The 18,620-nt window shown below is 39.4% G+C and overlaps 1 protein-coding gene and 1 long non-coding RNA gene across 6 annotated transcripts in view; one reads left to right on the forward strand and one right to left on the reverse strand.

The window, feature by feature from the left end:
- Positions 1-18,620, reverse strand: part of LOC125964393 (uncharacterized) — a 602,357-nt gene that overhangs the window by 485,200 nt on the left and 98,537 nt on the right. The window lies entirely within an intron of this gene.
- Positions 1-18,620, forward strand: part of FNDC3B (fibronectin type III domain containing 3B) — a 361,128-nt gene that overhangs the window by 90,101 nt on the left and 252,407 nt on the right. For all 5 annotated transcript variants that reach the window (XM_033429514.2, XM_033429520.2, XM_033429521.2 and 2 more), the window contains exon 3: positions 14,836-14,911. In XM_033429514.2, coding sequence (XP_033285405.1) covers positions 14,836-14,911 — 76 coding nt within the window. The remainder of the gene's footprint in view (positions 1-14,835; positions 14,912-18,620) is intronic.

Raw genomic sequence — 18,620 nt, forward strand, 5'->3', positions numbered from 1 at the left:
TTTTCTCTTTCTGACTTACTTCACTCTGTACGACAGTCTCTAGATCCATCCACGTCTCTACAAATGACCCAATTTTATTCCTTTTTATGGCTGAGTAATATTCCATTGGATATATGTACCACATCTTCTTTATCCAGTCGTCTATTGATGGGCATTTAGGTTGCTTCCTTGACCTGGCTATTGTAAATAGTGCTGCAATGAACACTGGGGTGCATGTGTCTTTTTGAATTATGGTGTTCTCAGGGTATATGCCCAGTAGTGGGATTGCTGGGTCATATGGTAGTTCTATTTTTAGTTTTCTAAGGACCCTCCATACTGTTCTCCATAGTGGCTGTATCAATTTACATTCCCACCAACAGTGCAAGAGGGTTCCCTTTTCTCCACACCCTCTCCAGCATTTGTTGCTTGCAGATTTTCTTTTTTTTTTTTAACATCTTTATTGTAGTATAATTGCTTTACAATGGTGTGCTAGTTTCTGCTTTATAACAAAGTGAATCAGCTATACATATACATATATCCCCATATCTCTTCCCTCCTGCATCTCCCTCCCTCCCACCCTGCCTATCCCACCCCTGTAGGTGGTCACAAAGCATGGAGCTGATCTCCCTGTGCTATGTGGCTACTTCCCGCTAGTTATCGGTTTTATATTTGGTAGTGTATACATGTACATGCCACTCTCTCACTTTGTCCCAGCATACTGTGTCCTCAAGTCCATTCTCTAGTAGGTCTGCGTCTTTATTCCTGCCCTGCCCCTAGGTTTTTCATGACCTTTTTTTTTTTTTAGGTTCCATATATATGTGTTAGCATACGATATTTGTTTTTCTGACTTACTTCACTCTGTTTGACGGTCTCTAGGTCCATCCACCTCACTACAAATAACTCAATTTCGTTTCTTTTTATGGCTGAGTAATATTCCATTGTATGTATGTGCCACATCTTCTTTATCCATTCATCTGTTGATGGACACTTAGGTTGCTTCCATGTCCTGGTTATTGTAAATAGAGCTGCAGTGAACATTTTGGTACATGACTCTTTTTGAATTACGGTTTTCTCAGGGTATATGCCCAGTAGTGGGATTGCTGGGTTGTGTGGTAGTTCTATTTTTAGCTTTTTTATGGAACCTCCATAGTGTTCTCCATAGTGACTGTATCAATTTACTTTCCCACCAACAGTGCAAGAGGGTTCGCTTTTCTCCACACCCTCTCTAGCATTTATTGTTTGTAGACTTTTGGATGATGGCCGTTCTGACCCGTGTGAGCTGATATCTTATTGTAGTTTTGATTTGCATTTCTCTGATGATTAATGATGTTGAGCATCCTTTCATGTGTCTGTTGGCAATCTGTATATCTTCTTTGGAGAAATGTCTATTTAGGTCTTCTGCCCAGTTTTGGATTGGGTTGTTTGTTTCTTAGATATTGAGCTGCATGAGCTGCTTGTAAATTTTGCAGATTATTCCTTTGTCAGTTGCTTCATTTGCAAATATTTTCTCCCATTCTGAGGGTTGTCTTTTCATCTTGTTTATGGTTTCCTTTGCTGTGCAAAAGCTTTTAAGTTTCATTAGGTCCCATTTGTTTATTTTTGTTTTTATTTCCATTTCTCTAGGAGGTGAGTCAAAAAGGATCTTGTTGTGATTTATGTCATAGAGTGTTCTGCCTTGTTTTCCTCTAAGAATTTGATGGTGTCTGGCCTTACATTTAGGTTTTTAATCCATTTTGAGTTTATTTTTGTGTATGGTGTTACGGAGTGTTCTAATTTCATTCTTTTACATGTAGCTGTCCACTTTTCCCAACACCACTTACTGAAGAGGCTGTCTTTTCTTCACTGTATATTCTTGCCTCCTTTGTCAAAGATAAGGTGACCATATGTGCATGGGTTTATCTCTGGGCTTTCTATCCTGTTCCATTGATCTATGTTTCTGTTTCTGTGCCAGTACCATATTGTCTTGATTACTGTAGCTTTGTAGTATAGTCTGAAGTCAGGGAGCCTGATTCCTCCAGCTTCGTTTTTCTTTCTCAAGATTGCTTTGGGTATTCAGGGTCTTTTGTGTTTCCATACAAATTATGAATTTTTTTTCTAGTTCTGTGAAAAATGTCAGTGGTAATTTGATAGGGATTACATTGAATCTGTAGATTGCTTTGGGTAGTAGAATCATTTTCACAATGTTGATTCTTCCAATGCAAGAACAAGGTATATCTCTCCATCTATTTGTATCATTTTTCATCAGTGTCTTACAATTTTCTGCATACGGTCTTTTGTCTCCTTAAGTAGCTTTATTCCTAGATATTTTATTCTTTTTGTTAGCAGTGGTAAATGGGAGTGTTTTCTTGATTTCACTTTCAGATTTTTCATCATTAGTGTATAGGAATGCAAGAGATTTCTGTGCATTAATTTTGTATCCTGCTACTTTACCAAATTCATTGATTAGCTCTAGTAGTTGTCTGGTAGCATCTTTAGAATTCTCTATGTATAGTATCATGTCATCTGCAAACAGTGACAGCTTTACTTCTTCCTTGCCAATTTGGATTCCTTTTACTTCTTTTTCTTCTCTGCTGTGGCTAAAACTTCCAAAACTATGTTGAATAAGAGTGGTGAGAGTGGGCAACCTTGTCTTGTTCCTGATCTTAGAGGAAATGGTATCAGTTTTTCACCACTGAGGACGAGGTTGGCTGTGGGTTTGTCATATATGGCCTTTATTATGTTGAGGAAAGTTCCCTCTATGTCTACTTTCTGGATGATTTTTATCATAAATGGGTGTTGAATTTTGTCAAAAGCTTTCTCTGCATCTATTGAGATGATCATATGGTTTTTCTCCTTCAATTTGTTAATATGGTGTGTCAAATTGATTGATTTGCGTATATTGAAGAATACTTGCATTCCTGGGATAAACCCCACTTGATCATAGTGTATGATCCTTTTAACGTGCTGTTGGATTCTGTTTGCTAGTGTTTTGTTGAGGATTTTTGCATCTATGTTCATCAGTGATATTGGCCTGTAGTTTTCTTTCTTTGTGACATCTTTGTATGGTTTTGGTATCGGGGTGATGGTGGCCTCATAGAATGAGTTTGGGAGGGTTCCTCCCTCTTCTATATTTTGGAAGAGTTTGAGAAGGATAGGTATTATCTCTTCTATAATTGTTTGATAGAATTCGCCTGTGAAGCCATTTGGTCCTGGGCTTTTGTTTGTTGAAAGATTTTTAATCACAGTTTTATTTTCAATACTTGTGATTGGTCTGTTCATATTTTCTATTTCTTCGTGGTTCACTCTTGGAAGGTTGTGCACTTCTAAGAATTTGTCCATTTCTTCCAGGTTGTCCATTTTATTGGCATATATTTGCTTGTAGTAACCTCTCACGATCCTTTGTATTTCTGCATTGTTAGTTGTTGCTTCTCCTTTTTCATTTCTAATTCTGTTGATTTGAGTCTTCTCCCTTTTTTGCTTGATGAGTCTGGCTATGGTTTATCTATTTTGTTTATCTCCTCAAAGAACAAGCTTTTAGTTTTATTGATCTTTGCTCTCGTATCCTTCGTTTTTCATTTATTTCCGATCTGATCTTTATGATTTCTTTCCTTCTGCTAACTTTGGGGTTTTTTTGTTCTTCTTTCTCTAATTGCTTTAGGTGTAAGGTTAGGTTGTTTATTTGAGATGTTTCTTGTTTCTTAAGGTAGGGCTTGTATTGCTATAAACTTCCCTCTTAGGACTGCTTCTGCTGCATCCCATATGTTTGGTTTCGTTGTTTTCATTGTCATTTGTTTCTAGGTATTTTTTGATTTCCTCTTTGATTTCTTCAGTGATCTCTTGGTTATTAACTAGCGTTGTTTAGCCTCCATGTGTTTGTATTTCTTATAGACTTTTTCCTGTAATTGATACCTAGACTTACAGCATTGTGGTCAGAAAAGATACTTGATAGGATTTCAGTTTCCTTAAATTTACCAAGGCTTGATTTGTGACCCAAGAGGTGATCTATCCTGGAGAATGTTCCATGAGCACTTGAGAAGAATGTGTATTCTGTTGATTTTGGATGGAATGTCCTATAAATATCAATTAAGTCCATCTTGTTTAATGTATCACTTAAAGCTTGTGTTTCTTTATTTTCATTTTGGATGATCTGTCCATTGGTGAAAGTGGGGTGTTAAAGTCCCCTACTATGATTGTGTTACTGTCGATTTCCCCTTTTATGGCTGTTAGTATTTGCCTTATGTATTGAGGTGCTCCTCTGTTGGGTGCATAAATACTTAAAATTGTTATATCTTCTTCTTGGATTGATCCCTTGATCATTATGTAGTGTCCTTATTTGTCTCTTGTAATAGTCCTTGTTTTAAAGTCTATTTTCTCTGATACGAGAATTGCTACTCCAGCTTTCTTTTGATTTCCATTTGCATGGAATATCTTTTTCCATCCCCTCACTTTCTGTCTGTATGTGTCCCTAGGTCTGAAGTGGGTCTCTTGTAGAAAGGATATATATGGGTCTTGTTTTTGTATCCATTCAGCCAATCTATGTCTTTTGGTTGGAGCATTTAATCCATTTACATTTAAGGTAGATATCAATATGTATGTTCCTATTACTATTTTCTTAATTGTTTTGGGTTTAGTATTGTAGGTCTTTTCCTTCTTTTGTGTTTCCTGCCTAGAGAAGTTCCTTTAGCATTTCTTGTAAAGCTGGTTTGATGGTGCTCAGTTCTCTTAGTTTTTTTTTTGTCTGTAACGGTTTTAATTTCTCCATCAAATCTGAATGAGATCCTTGCTGGGTAGAGTAATCTTGGTTGTAGGTTTTTCTCTTTCATCACTTTAATTATGTCCTGCCACTCCCTTCTGGCTTGCAGAGTTTCTGCTGAAAGATCAGCTGTTAACCTTATGGGGATTCCCTTATGTGTTATTTGTTGTTTTTCCCTTGCTGCTTTTAATATTTATTCTTTGTATTTAATTTTTGATAGTTTGATTAATATGTGTCTTGGCGTGTTTCTCCTTGGATTTAATCCTGTGTGGAACTCTCTGTGCTTCCTGGACTTGATTTCCTTTCCCATATTAGGGAAGTTTTCAGCTATAATCTCTTCAAATATTTTCTCAGTCCCTTTCTTTTTCTCTTCTTCTTCTGGGACCCCTATAATTCGAATGTTGCGTTCAATGTTGTCCTAGAGTTCTATGAGACTGTCCTTAATTCTTTTCGTTCTTTTTTCTTTATTCTGCTCTGCAGTAGTTATTTCCACTATTTTGTCTTCCAGGTCACTTATCCGTTCTTCTGCCTAAGTTATTCTGCTATCGATCCCTTCTAGAGAATTTTTAATTTCATTTATTGTGTTGTTCATCACTGTTTGTTTGCTCTTTAGTTCTTCTAGGTCCTTGTTAAACGTTTCTTGTATTTTCTCTATTCTATTTCTAAGATTTTGGATCATCTTTACTATCATTATTCTGTATTCTTTTTCAGGTAGACTGCCTACTTCCTCTTCATTTGTTAGGTCTGGTGGGTTTTTGCCTTGCTCCTTCATCTGCAGTTTCTCTTTCTTCTCATTTTGCTTAACTTACTGTGTTTGGGGTCTCCTTTTCGCAGGTTGCAGGTTCGTAGTTTCCGTTGTTTTTGGTGTGTGTCCCTAGTGGGTAAGGTTGGTTCAGTGGGTTGTGTAGGCTTCCTGGTGGAGGGGACTAGTGCCTGTGTTCTGGTAGATGAGGCTGGATCTTGTCTTTCTGGTGGGCAGGTCCATGTCTGGTGGTGTGTTTTGGGGTGTCTGTGGCCTTATTATCTTAGGCAGCCTCTGTGCTACTGGATGGGGTTGTGTTCCTGTCTTGCTAGTTGTCTGGCATAGGGTGTTCAGCAGTGTAGCTTGCTGGTCGTTGAGTGGAGCTGGGTCTTGATGTTGAGATGGAGAGCCCTGGGAGATTTTCGCTGTTTGATATTACGTGGAGCTGGGAGGTCTCTTGTGAACCAATGTCCTGAACTTGGCTCTGCCATCTCAGTGGCACAGCCCTGACGCCTGGCTGGAGCACCAAGAGCCTGTCCTCCACACGGCTCAGAATAAAAGGGAGAAAAGAAAGAAAGAAAGGAAAGGAAGGAAGGAAGGAGGGAGGGAGGGAGGGAGGGAGGGAGGAGGGAGAAGATAAAACGAAATAAAATAAAAGAGTAAAGTAAAATAAAAAATTTATTAAAATAAAAAATAATTATTAAGAAAAAAAGTTTTAAACTAATTAAAAAAAAATAACGGACTGACAGAGCCCTAGGATAAATGGTAAAAGTGAAGGTATACCGACAAAATCACACACAGAAGCGTACATATACACAGTCACAAAAAGAGAAAAAGGGAAAAATATATATATATACTGTTGCTCCCGAAGTCCACCTCCTCAATTTGGGATGATTCGTTGTCTATTCAGGTATTCCGCAGATGCAGGGTGCATCACGTTGATTGTGGAGATTTAGTCCGCTGCTCCTGAGGCTGCTGGGATTTACCTTTCTCTTCTTTGTTCGCACAGCTCCTGGGGTTCAGGTTTGGATTTGGACCCGCCTCTGCATATAGGTCGCCTGAGGGCGTCTGTTCTTTGCTCAGACAGGACGGGGTTAAAGGAGCCGCTGATTCGGAGGCTGTGGCTCACTCAGGCCGGGGTGAGGGAGGGGTTCGGGTGCGGGCAAGCCTGCGGCGGCAGAGGCCAGCATGATGATGCACCAGCCTGAGGCGTGCCGTGCGTTCTCCTGGGGAAGTTGTCCCTGGATCACAGGACCCTGGCAGTGGCGGGCTGCGCAGGCGCCCAGGAGGGGAGGTGTGGATAGTGACCTGTGCTCGCAGACAGGCTTCTTGGTGGCTGCAGCAGCAGCCTTAGCATCTCGTGCCTGTCTCTGGGGTCCGCGCTGATAGCTGCGGCTCGCGCCCGTCTCTGGAGCTCCTTTAAGCAGCGATCTTAATCCCCTCTCATCGCGCACCAGGAAACAAAGAGGGAGGAAAAAGTCTCTTGCCTCTTCGGCAGCTCCAGACCTTTTCCCGGACTCCCTCCCGGCTAGCCGTGGTGCACTGACCCCCTGAAGGCTGTGTTCACGTCGCCAACCCCAGTCCTCTCCCTGCACTCAGACCGAAGCCCGAGCCTCAGCTCGCAGCCCCGCCCGCCCGGGCTGGTGAGTGCCGGTCGGCCCTGATCCTCTGTGCGGGAATCTCTCCGCTTTGCCCTCCGCACTCCTATTGCTGTGCTCTCCTCCGTGGCTCCGAAGCTCCCCGCCTCCACTACCCGCACTCTCCACTCACGAAGGGGCTTCCTAGTGTGTGGAAACCTTTCCTCCTTCACAGCTTCCTCCCACTGGTGCAGGTCCCGTCCCTATTTTTTTGTCTCTATGTTTTCTTTTTTCTTTTGCTCTACCCAGGTACGGGGGGAGTTTCTTGCCTTTTGGGAGGTCTGAGGTCTTCTGCCAGCGTTCAGTAGGTGTTCTGTAGGAGTTGTTCCACATGCAGATGTATTTCTGATGTATTTGTGGGGAGGAAGGTGATCTCAGCGTCTTACTCTTCTGCCGTCTTGAACCTCCTCCCCTGCTTGTAGATTTTTTGATGATGCCTATTCTAACTGGTGTGAGGTGATACCTCACTGTAGTTTTGATTTTCATTTCTCTAATACTTAGTGATGTTGAGCAGCTTTTCATGTGCTTCTTGGCCATCTGTATGTCTTCTTTGGAGAAATGTCTGTTTAGGTCTTCTGTCCATTTTTGGATTGGGTTGTTTCTTTAATATTGAGTGCAAGAGCTGTTTATATATTTTGGAGATTAATCGTTTGTCCGTTGATTGGTTTGCAAATATTTTCTCCCATTCTAAGGGTTGTCTTTTCATCTTGTTTATGGTTTCCTTTGCTGTGCAAAAGCTTTAAAGTTTCATTAAGTCCCATTTGTTTCTTTTTATTTCCATTACTCTAGGAGGTGGATCAAAAAATATCTTGCTGTGATTTATGTCAAAGAGTGTTCTTCTTACGTTTTCCTCTAAGAGTTTTATAGTGTCTGGTCTTACATTTAGGTCTATAATCAATTTTAACTTTATTTTTGTGTATGCTGTTAGGGAGTGTTCTAACTTCATTCTTTTATATGTAGCTGTCCAGTTTTCCCAGCACCACTTATTGAAGAGACCTACTCTTCTCCATTGTATATCCTTGCCTCCTTTGTCATAGATTAGTTGACCATAGGTACGTGGGTGTATCTCTGGGCTTTCTATCTTGTTCCATTTATCTATGTTTCTGTTTATGTGCCAGTACCGTATTGTCTTGATTACTGTAGCTTTTTAGTATAGTCTGAAGTCAGGGAGTCTGATTCCTCTAGCTCCTTTTTTTTTCCTCAAGACTGCTTTGGCTATTTGGGTCTTTTTTGTCTCCATGCAAATTTTAAGATTTTTTGTTTTAGTTCTGTAAAAAATGCAATTGGTGATTTGACACGGATTGAATTGAATCTGTAGATTGCTTTGGGTAGTATAGTCATTTTCACAGTATTGATTATTCCAATCCAATAACATGGTGTATCTCTCCATCTGTTTGTTTCATCTTTAATTTCTTTCATCAGTGTCTTATAGTTTTCTGCATACAGGTCTTTTGTCTCCCTAGGTATGTTTATTCCTAGGTATTTTATTCTTTTTGTTGCAAGGGTAAATGGGAGTGTTTCCTTAATTTCTCTTTCAGATTTTTCATCATTAGTGTATAGGAATGCAAGAGATTTCTGTGCATTAATTTTGTATCCTGCAACTTTACCAAATTCATTGATTAGCTCTAGTAGTTTTCTGGTGGCAGCTTTAGGATTCTATGTATAGTATCATGCCATCTGCAAACAGTGACAGTTTTACTTCTTTTTTTCCAATTTGTATTCCTTTTATTTCTTTTTCTTCTCTGATATCGTGGCTAGGACCTCCAAAACTATGTTGAATAAGCGTGGTGAGAGTGGACATCTTTGTCTTGTTCTTGATCTTAGAGGAAATGCTTTCCGTTTTTCACCATGGAGAATGATGTTGGCTGTGGGTTTGTCGTATATGGCCTTTATTATGTTGAAGTAGGTTTCCTCTATGCCCACTTTCTGGAAATTTTTTATCATAAATTGGTGTTGAATTTTGTCGAAAGCTTTTTCTGCATCTATTGAGATGATCATATGGTTTTTATTCTTCAGTTTGTTAATATGGTGTATCACATTGATTGATTGCCATATATTGAAGGATCCTTGCATCCCTGGGATAAATCCCATTTGATCATGGTGTATGATCCTTTTAATGTGTCGTTGGATTCTGTTTGCTAGTATTTTGTTGAGGAATTTTGCATCTATATTCCTCAGTGATATTGGTCTGTAATTTTCTTTTTTTGTAGTATCTTTGTCTGGTTTTGGTATCAGGGTGATGGTGGCCTCATAGAATGAGTTTGGGAGTATTCCTTCCTCTCCGATTTTTTGGAAGAGTTTGAGAAGGTTGGTGTTAGCGCTTCTCTAAATGTTTGATAGCATTCACCTGTGAAGCCATCTGGTCCTGGACTTTTGTTTGTTGGAAGATTTTTAATCACAGTTTTATTTTCATTACTTGTGATTGGTTTGTTCATATTTTCTATTTCTTCCTGGCTCAGTCTTGGGAGGTTATACCTTTCTAAGAATTTGTCCATTTCTTCCAGGTTGTCCATTTTATTGGCATAGAGTTGCTTGTAGTCTCTCAGGATGCTTTGTATTTCTGTGGTGTCTGTTGTAACTTCTCCTTTTTCATTTCTAATTTTATTGATTTGAGTCTTCTCCTTTTTCTTGATGAGTCTGGCTAAAGGTTTATCAATTTTGTTTATCTTCTTAAAGAACCAGCTTTTAGTTTTATTAATCTTTGCTATTGTTTTCTTTGTTTCTATTTCATTTATTTCTGCTCTGATTTTTATGATTTCTTTCCCTCTGCTAACTTTGGGTTTTGTTTGTTCTTCTTTCTCTAGTTCCTTTAGGTGAAAGTTTAGATTGTTTATTTGAGATTTTTCTTGTTTCTTGAGGTGTGCTTGTATAGCTATAAACTTCCCTCTTAGAACTGTTTTTGCTGCATCCCGTACCTTTTGGATCATCGTGTTTTCATTGTCATTTGTCTCTAAGTATTTTTTGATTTCCTCTTTGATTTCTTCAGCGATCGCTTGGTTATTTAGTAACATGTTGTTTAGCCTCTGTGTCTTTGTGGTTTTTTTCCATTTCTTTTCCCTGTAATTGATTTCTAATCTCATAGTGTTGTGGTCAGAAAAGATGCTTGATATGATTTCAGTTTTCTTAACTTTACTGAGGCTTGATTTGTGACCCAAGATGTGATCTGTCCTGGAGAATGTTCCATGCGCAGTTGAGAAGAAGGTGTAATCTGCTGTTTTTGGATGGATTGTCCTATAAATATCAATTAAATCTATCTGGCTTACTGTGTTATTTAAAGCTTTTGTTTCCTTATTAATTTTCTGTCTGGATGATCTGTCCATTGGTGTAAGTGAGGTGTTAAAGTCCTCCACTATTGTGTTACTGTCGATTTCCTCTTTTATAGCTGTTAGCAGTTGCATTATGTATTGAGGTGCTCCTATGTTGGGTGCATATTATTTATAATTGTTATATCTTCTTCTTGGACTGATCCATTGATCATTGTGTAGTGTCCTTCCTTGTCTCATGTAACATTCTTTATTTTAAAGTCTATTTTATCTGATACAAGTATTGCTGCTCCAGCTTTCTCTTGATTTCCATTTGTATGGAATATCTTTTTCCATCCCCTCAGTTTCAGTCTGTATGTGTCCCTAGGTCTGACGTGGATCTCTTGTAGACAGCATATATATGGGTCTTGTTTTTGTATCCATTTAGCAAGCCTGTGTCTTTTGGTTGGAGCATTTAATCCGTTCACGTTTAAGGTTATTATTGATATGTATGTTCCTATTACCATTTTCTTAATCGTTTTGGGTTTCTTTTTGTAGGTTCCTTTCTTCTCTTGTGTTTCCCATTTAGATAAGTTCATTTAGCATTTGTTGTAGATCTGGTTTGGTGGTGCTGAATTCTCTTAGCTTTTGCTTGTCTGTAAAGCTTTTGATTTCTTCATCAAATCTGAATGAGATCCTTGCCGGGTAGAGTAATCTTGGTTGTTGGTTTTTCCCTTTTATCACTTTAAGTATATCATGCCACTCCCTTCTGGCTTGTAGAGTTTCTGCTGAGAAATCAGCTGTTAACCTTACGGGAATTCCCTTGTATGTTATTTGTCGTTTTTCTCTTGCTGCTTTCAGTAATTTTTCTTTGTTTTTAATTTTTGCCAATTTCATTACTATGTGTCTCGCTGTGTTTCTCCTTGGGTTTATCCTGTATGGGACTCTCTGTGCTTCCTGGACTTGGATGGCTCTTTCCTTTCCCATGTTAGGCAAGTTTTCGACTATAATCTCCTCAGATATTTTCTCGGGTTCTTTCTCTCTCTCTTCTCCTTTTTGGACCCCTGTAACGCGAATGTTCTTGCATTTAATGTTGTCCCAGTGGTCTCTTAGGCTGTCTTCATTTCTTTTCATTCTTTTTTCTTTATTCTCTTTTGCAGCAGTGAATTCCATCATTCTGTCTTCCAGGTCACTTATCCGTTCTTCTGTCTCAGTTATTCTGCTATTGATTCCTTTTAGTGTATTTTTCATTTCAAATCTTGTATTGTTCATCTCTGTTTATTTATTCTTTAATTCTTCTAGGTCTTTGTTAAACATTTTTTGCATCTTCTTGATATTTGCCTCCTTTCTTTTTCCGAGGTCCTGGATCATCTTCACTATCATTATTTTGAATTCTTTTTCTGGAAGGTTGCCTATCTCTACTTCATTTAGTTGCTTTTGTGGGGTTTTGTCTTGTTCCTTCATCTGGTACATAGCCTTCTGCGTTTTCATCTTGTCTGTCTTTCTATGAATGTGCTTTTTGTTCCTCAGGCTGCAGGATTGTAGTTCTTGCTTCTGCTGTCTGCCCTCTGGTGGATGAGGCTATCTAAGAGGCTTGTGCAATTTTCCTGATGGGAGGGACTGGTGGTGGATAGAGCTGGGTGTTGCTCTGGTGGGCAGAGCCCAGTAAAACTTTAATCCACTTGCCTGCTGATGGGTGGGGCTGTGTCCCCTCCCTGTTGGTTGGTTGGTCTGAAAAGACCCAACACTGGAGCCTACCCCGGCTTTTTGGTGGGGCTAATGGCAGACTGTGTGAGGGCTCATGCCAAGGAGTACCTCCCAGAAGTTCTGCTGCCAGTGTCCTTGTCCTCATGGAGAGACAGAGCCACCCCCTGCCTCTGCAGGAGACCCCCCAATGCTAGCAGGTAGGTCTGGTTCAGTCTCCTGTGGGGCCACTGCTCCTTCCCCTGGGTCCCTAAGCACACACTACTTTGTGTGTGCCCTCCAAGAGTGGAGTCTCTGTTTCCCCCAGTCCTGTCGAAGTCTTGCAGTCAAATCCCCCTAGCCTTTAAAGTCTGATTCTCTAGGAATTCCTTCTCCCGTTGCCAGACCCCCAGGTTCGGAAGCCTGACGTGGGGCTCAGAACCTTCATTCCAGTGGGTGGACTTGTGTGGTATAAGTGTTCTCCAGTTTGTGGGTCACCCACCCAGCAGTTATTGGATTTGATTTTAATATGAATGCGCCCCTCATACCATCTCAGTATGGCTTTTCCTTTGTCTTTGGATGTGGGGTATCTCTTTTGGTGTGTTCCAGTGTCTTCCTGTCGATGATTGTTCAGCTGTTAGTTGTGTTTCCAGTATTCTCACAAGAGGGAGTGAGAGCACGTCCTTCTATTCTGCCATCTTGAACCAATCTGTCCAGTAAATATATTTCTTGAGCACTTATTTTGTGTCAGATCTTGCCCTTACAGAGCCTAGATTAAAGGAAAGACAGACACAAAAATAATTCCTTAGTTAATTAATTGCAATTGTAAATTTTAGGAAGGAGTAGAGTTTTGTTTGTTTGTTTTTTGAGAACACATATTACAAGACCTGGCCTGTCCTGAGAGTCAAATACCACTTCTTAATCTGGCAAGGATGAAAGGGCGTTAGCTGGTTGAGGAAGGAATAAGGTGGGCAGAGATGAAGGAGTGCAGAGAGAGCATTGCAGACAGGGAACAGTATGCTTGATGGTTTTGAGGCAGGGAGGAACAAGGCTTGCTCTAAGAACTATAAGATGAATGTGACACTGACATCCTTCCAGTTTCTAGAAATATACAGTCATTATTTTAATAGTGTTAATGTTGCACATGTTAATTTTTTAAAAAATTTCAATAGGTAAAATTTAATACTTATTCATGATTTTTTAAATACATGTATGTTTTGATGAGGATTATTAAAACACGCACAAACACACACAAACACACACACCTAGCATCACACTTAATGGTAAAACTGATGCTTTCCTGCTGACAGGCATGGTCACAATGGTCATGAACAAGAGAAGAATGTCTTCTATTCAACATTGTCCTTGAGATCTTAATCAGGTTTTTTTTTTAATTTATTTATTTTTGGCTGCGTTGGGTCTTTGTTGCTGCGCGCAGGCTTTCGATAGTTGCGGCGAGCAGGGGCTACTCTTTGTTGCGGTGCGCAGGCTTCTCATTGCGGCGGCTTCTCTTGTTGCGGAGCATGAGCTGGAGGCGCGTGGGCTTCAGTGGTTGTGGCTCACGGGCTCTAGAGCGCAGGCTCAGTAGTTGTGGCACACGGGCTTAGTTGCTCCGCAAAATGTAGGGTCTTCCCAGACCAGGGCTCGAACCTATGTCCCCTGCACTGGCAGGCGGATTCTTAACGACTGCGCCACCAGGGAAGTCCCTCTTTGGGAGAGGTACTGAATAGGAGGGGCAAGGGTCTTGTAGGGTGCTGAGAATAATTTATATTTGATTGTGTTGTGAGTATATGAATGTATACGTTTCTATAAGTTCTTCAAGCTCCATTCTTCTGATCTGTGGACTTTATTTATATGCACGTTAACCTGCTAGTGTTGGAGGGTCTCCTGCAGAGGCAGGGGTGGCTGTGTCTCACTGTGAGGACAAGGACGCTGGCCTCAGAAGTTCTGGGAAGTATTTATTCCTTGGCATGAGCCCTCCCAGACTCCGCCATTAGCCCCACCAAAGAACCCAGGTAGCACACCTGGTAATTTTTAACTACAGTTTTTTAAGCTTTGTTATGTCCTTTAATTTATATTTATATATAAATTAGTGATTTTTTTTTTTTTACTTTTGTTATCTAAAGGAACTAAATGAGATTAGAACTTAAAACTGAGGTTCTTAAAAGAACATACTTTGCCATGGCATCTGTGGTTTAGTCTTTCGGAAGTTGTCTTCTGATAACTAAATATCTATGTTATATGACTAAAACACTGACATTTAGGTAATAGATTCAAAAATTTGTGTGTGTGATGGGTCTTATTTGTAATATTTATTTTATACTGTTCATTGTTATTTCCAGGTTCTATACACGCTTTTTTTCCCCAAAAAACATTTTTCTTATAAATTGCTTTCTATTGTTACACAGTAGAGTCAGGTCAGTAATAGATACTTGGGAATGGTATGCAACAGTGTTAGGTCAGAAACTCATTTCTCTTTCAATTTTCCTTTGTAAGTTATAGTTCCTGGTTCTTTTTCTTCTTTAATTGTTGTTTCTGGTTTAGTGAAAGAAAAAAAGGAATTGTCTGAAAGAAAAGGTATCTTAACATTGGTTTTTTTTTTTTTTTTTAGTTATATAGCATAAGCAACACAGGAGAATTCACTTAGCTAAATTCAAATGCATGAACTTACCCCCCTCAAATTTGAACCATATCTAAGATATATCCTAAGTTTTGTGTTTATACAAGATTCTGTGCCACATACTTCTTATCTAGTACATAAATTTAGGTAATGAAACCGTTGAAGAGTATTAAATTGAAATTACTGTGTTATTTTGGCAGGTTATTCTCGTTCAAGTTAATCCAGGTGAGACTTTTACAATAAGAGCGGAGGATGGAACACTTCAGTGCATTCAAGGTAAGGAAGTTCTTTGTAAGCCTTCTAATCAAAGAAGTTTTCCTTTATTTATTATTTTATAGAAGTAGAGTTTATCTCTGAGTCTGCATGTGATTTTCTAGAAGTTAAATTTATCTTGGATTTTTTGGGTTTTTTTGTTTTTGCTTTTATTAGGGGCTCCTTAATGCTGATGTGGGCCTGTGATATATAAGTGACAAAGTTAAATATCTTGAGTAGTCTATTGACTTTTAAGTGAATTAAATAAACTTGGGAAAGCTTGCATTGTTTTCATGTATTATGGAACTTGGTAGTCCTGAAAAATGCAGAGATTTTTAAGAGAGCTTAAAATTCCAGATGAGAACAGCAAGTACTTTTTCAAATTAGGTAAAAGTTTCAAATACATATTGTGATGCTATCCAAATGATTTTTTTAGGGGTAAAAATATGTATTAAATATCTGTTATTTATTACTGAGTAACAAATTACTTAAATTTAGTAGCTTAAAACAGTTCTTGTCTGCAGTTTCTGTGGGTCAGGAATTTAGGCACAGCTTAGCTGTGTCCTGTGGCTCTGGGCCTCTCGAAATGCTAAAATCCAGGTGTGGGCTAGATAGAGCTGCAGTCACTGTGAGGCATGTCAGAGTGTCAGTCTGTTTCCAGGCTCGCCTGAGTGGTTGTTGGCAGGATTTAGGTTTTTTTTGTGGGCTAGTGGCAGGCGGCTTCCCTCTGTTCCTTGCTAAGTGGCCTCTCCATGGGGATGCTTACATTATGGCAGCTTCATCGGAGCAGGGACTAAAGGGCAAGAGGGAGTGGTATGTCCAGCCCACTCCAGAAAGGGGATTACACAGAGTATGAATACCAGCAGCCAACTTTTAGAAAGCGGCCCACCACCGTCCACCCTCGGCCCTGAGTAATTCATGTCTCTCCCGTATGCAAGATACGCCCTCCTAAGATCTCCAAAACTCTTATTCCAGTACAGCATCAGCTCAGAGTCCAGAGTCTTGTTACCTAAATAAGCTCCAGGAGTAGGTGAGGCTCCTTGGGTGTAGTTCTTTAAGTACCGCTCCTAGGGCATTTCAGTTAATTTCTAGTTTGTGTAATACCGGTGCCTCTTCTCTATAGTTCACTAAGGAAAGAAAGACGCTTAGGTACTCTGATCCCTATGGGGTTCTGTGTAGGAAGATCAATCCAGATATGGAGTTAGTGTACAAATACTGCTGTGTTGGAGGCACTGTGTGACAGCTCTTTTTGGCAGTGATTGGGATTATAGGGCAGATGGTAAACTGGCCTGTAATTGAGTTCAATACTAGGTTATTGATTAGACTGGAATCTGACCAGAGGTCTTACTTTAATACTTGGGCTTGCTCACCAATATATAAAGAAAATGAAGGGAAATGCCCTTTAGTTTTAGTTTTCCATAATGAGCTGCATGGAAAAAGTTGATCTTCGTATTGTTTTGCATAATAGCAGAGTGTGCTGCTGTGTCGTTTCATTACTTGTTTTTGTAACTATAAGAACAAAAATTTAGGAAAACAATTAAAACTCATTAGGCTAGAATCCTAGTGAGTTTTAATTGCAGTTAATCTGAAATGGTTTAACCATTTTATTAATGGTTTTTTTTCTGATCGCATTCATTGTGTCCCTGAAATTGATCTTGGTGTTCTAAATCATTTAAAAACCAAACCTAGTCTTCAGTGATAGATCACACAAAGGAACTTCAGGTAAAAGAAGAGAGAAAAATATTTTAAAATAGTATGGGTTACGGAATCTTCTACCTACTTGTAGAACTGTAACAGATATTATCAACAAATAAAACCCCAAGATTCACTCTGTATCTTAAAAAAAAAAATCACACTAGTAAAACTAGATGAAAAGTTATTTTACCTACATAGAATGAAGCTGGTGTTTCCAGTTCAGTAAGAAAATAGGTGAGCTTCTGGTCATGGTAACATTGGAAGCTTATGCTTTGGCTAGAAGACTGTGTCCCTCTACAGCTGAGTATGTGTAGTAGAGTCTATAAAAGCAAATTGCTGAATGGATCAACATATATAAAATCCACTTCTTCATGCCACCTGCTTTTACTTTTGGTGTCTGAAGAGTGTGTGTGTGTGTGTTCATCTAGTTAGCCTCTTCCTCACTTTTGTGGGTCCAATTCGTAACTGGTATACTCTGCAGGGAATTTAGCAAGTATATTGCTCTGTCCACAATGGAAGCTTTGTATTTATTCATGATGGTACTTGGAGATAAGTGACACTAACACCCCTTTCAGTGATTTAAAAAAATGCCATTCACTAAAGAGGAATTGTAGAGCCATTTATCTTTGGCTTACTGAGCCTTCCTATTCTTTGTTCTCTTCTGAACACCCAGGTACTGTGGTTATCTTTATTTGGACATGTTGGTACCTGGCCCAACTAATTGAAATGACACAGGACAGGATGAGGGTGACCTGGAACCCCAAGTGGTTTGCTAGGGCTTGGGAGGCCCTGGGACAACAGGATCAACTGCAGGAACTGGAAGGAACCCCAGTCCAGACCCATTGTTGGCCACTCATGCATAACTGGCAGCCACTCAGCCCAGGTGCTCTCATCCCCCCCTTCATCTTGAGTTCCAGTGTGAGTTAATGAATGCTTCACTCCAGGTAGGCAGAGCATATCAACATAGAATGTGGGAATAGGCAATATGTTTATAAATTCCAACACAAGTTGTTATTATCCTTTCACTGTGATTAACATCCCTATCATTGCTAATATTTATTCAACTCTTAGCCTTATGCATTCTCTCATTGAATGGGTATGACAGATACACATGAGGAAGCTGAGACCTGTAGAGGCTAATTCACACATCTAAAGTCATATAGTGCAGCTACATATAAAAGAATGAAATTAGCACACTCCCTAACACCATACACAAAAATAAACTCAGAATGGATTAAGGACCTAAATGTAAGGCCAGACACTATAAACTCTTAGAGGAAAACATAGGCCGAACACTCTATGACGTAAATCACAGCAAGATCCTTTTTAACCCACCTCCTAGAGAAATGGAAATAAAAACAAAAATAAACAAATGGGACCTAATGAAACTTAAAAGCTTTTGCACAGCAAAGGAAACCATAAACAAGATGAAAAGACAACCCTCAGAATGGGAGAAAATATTTGCAAATGAAACAACTGACAAAGGATTAATCTCCAAAATTTACAAGCAGCTCATGCAGCTCAATATCAAAAAAACAAAAAACCCAATCCAAAGATGGGCAGAAGACCTAAATAGACATTTCTCCAAAGAAGATATACAGACTGCCCACAAACACATGAAAGGATGCTCAACATCACTAATCGCTACAGAAATGCAAATCAAAACTACAATGAGGTATCACCTCACACTGGTCAGAATGGCCATCACCAAAAAATCTACAAACAATAAGTGCTGGAGAGGGTGTGGAGAAAAGGGAACCAACCCTCTTGCACTGTTGGTGGGAATGTAAATTGATACAGCCACTATGTAGAACAGTATGGAGGTTCCTTAAAAAACTAAAAGTAGAATTACCATATGACCCAGCAATCCCACTGTTGGGCATATAACTGGAGAAAAGCATAATTCAAAAGAGTCATGTACCACAATGTTCATTGCAGCTCTATTTACAATAGCCAGGACATGGAAGCAACCTAAGTGTCCATTGACAGATGAATGGGTAAAGAAGATGTGGCACATATATACAATGGAATATTACTC

The sequence above is a fragment of the Orcinus orca genome, chromosome 5 (genome assembly GCF_937001465.1).
Source record: "Orcinus orca chromosome 5, mOrcOrc1.1, whole genome shotgun sequence".
NCBI lineage: Eukaryota > Metazoa > Chordata > Mammalia > Artiodactyla > Delphinidae > Orcinus > Orcinus orca.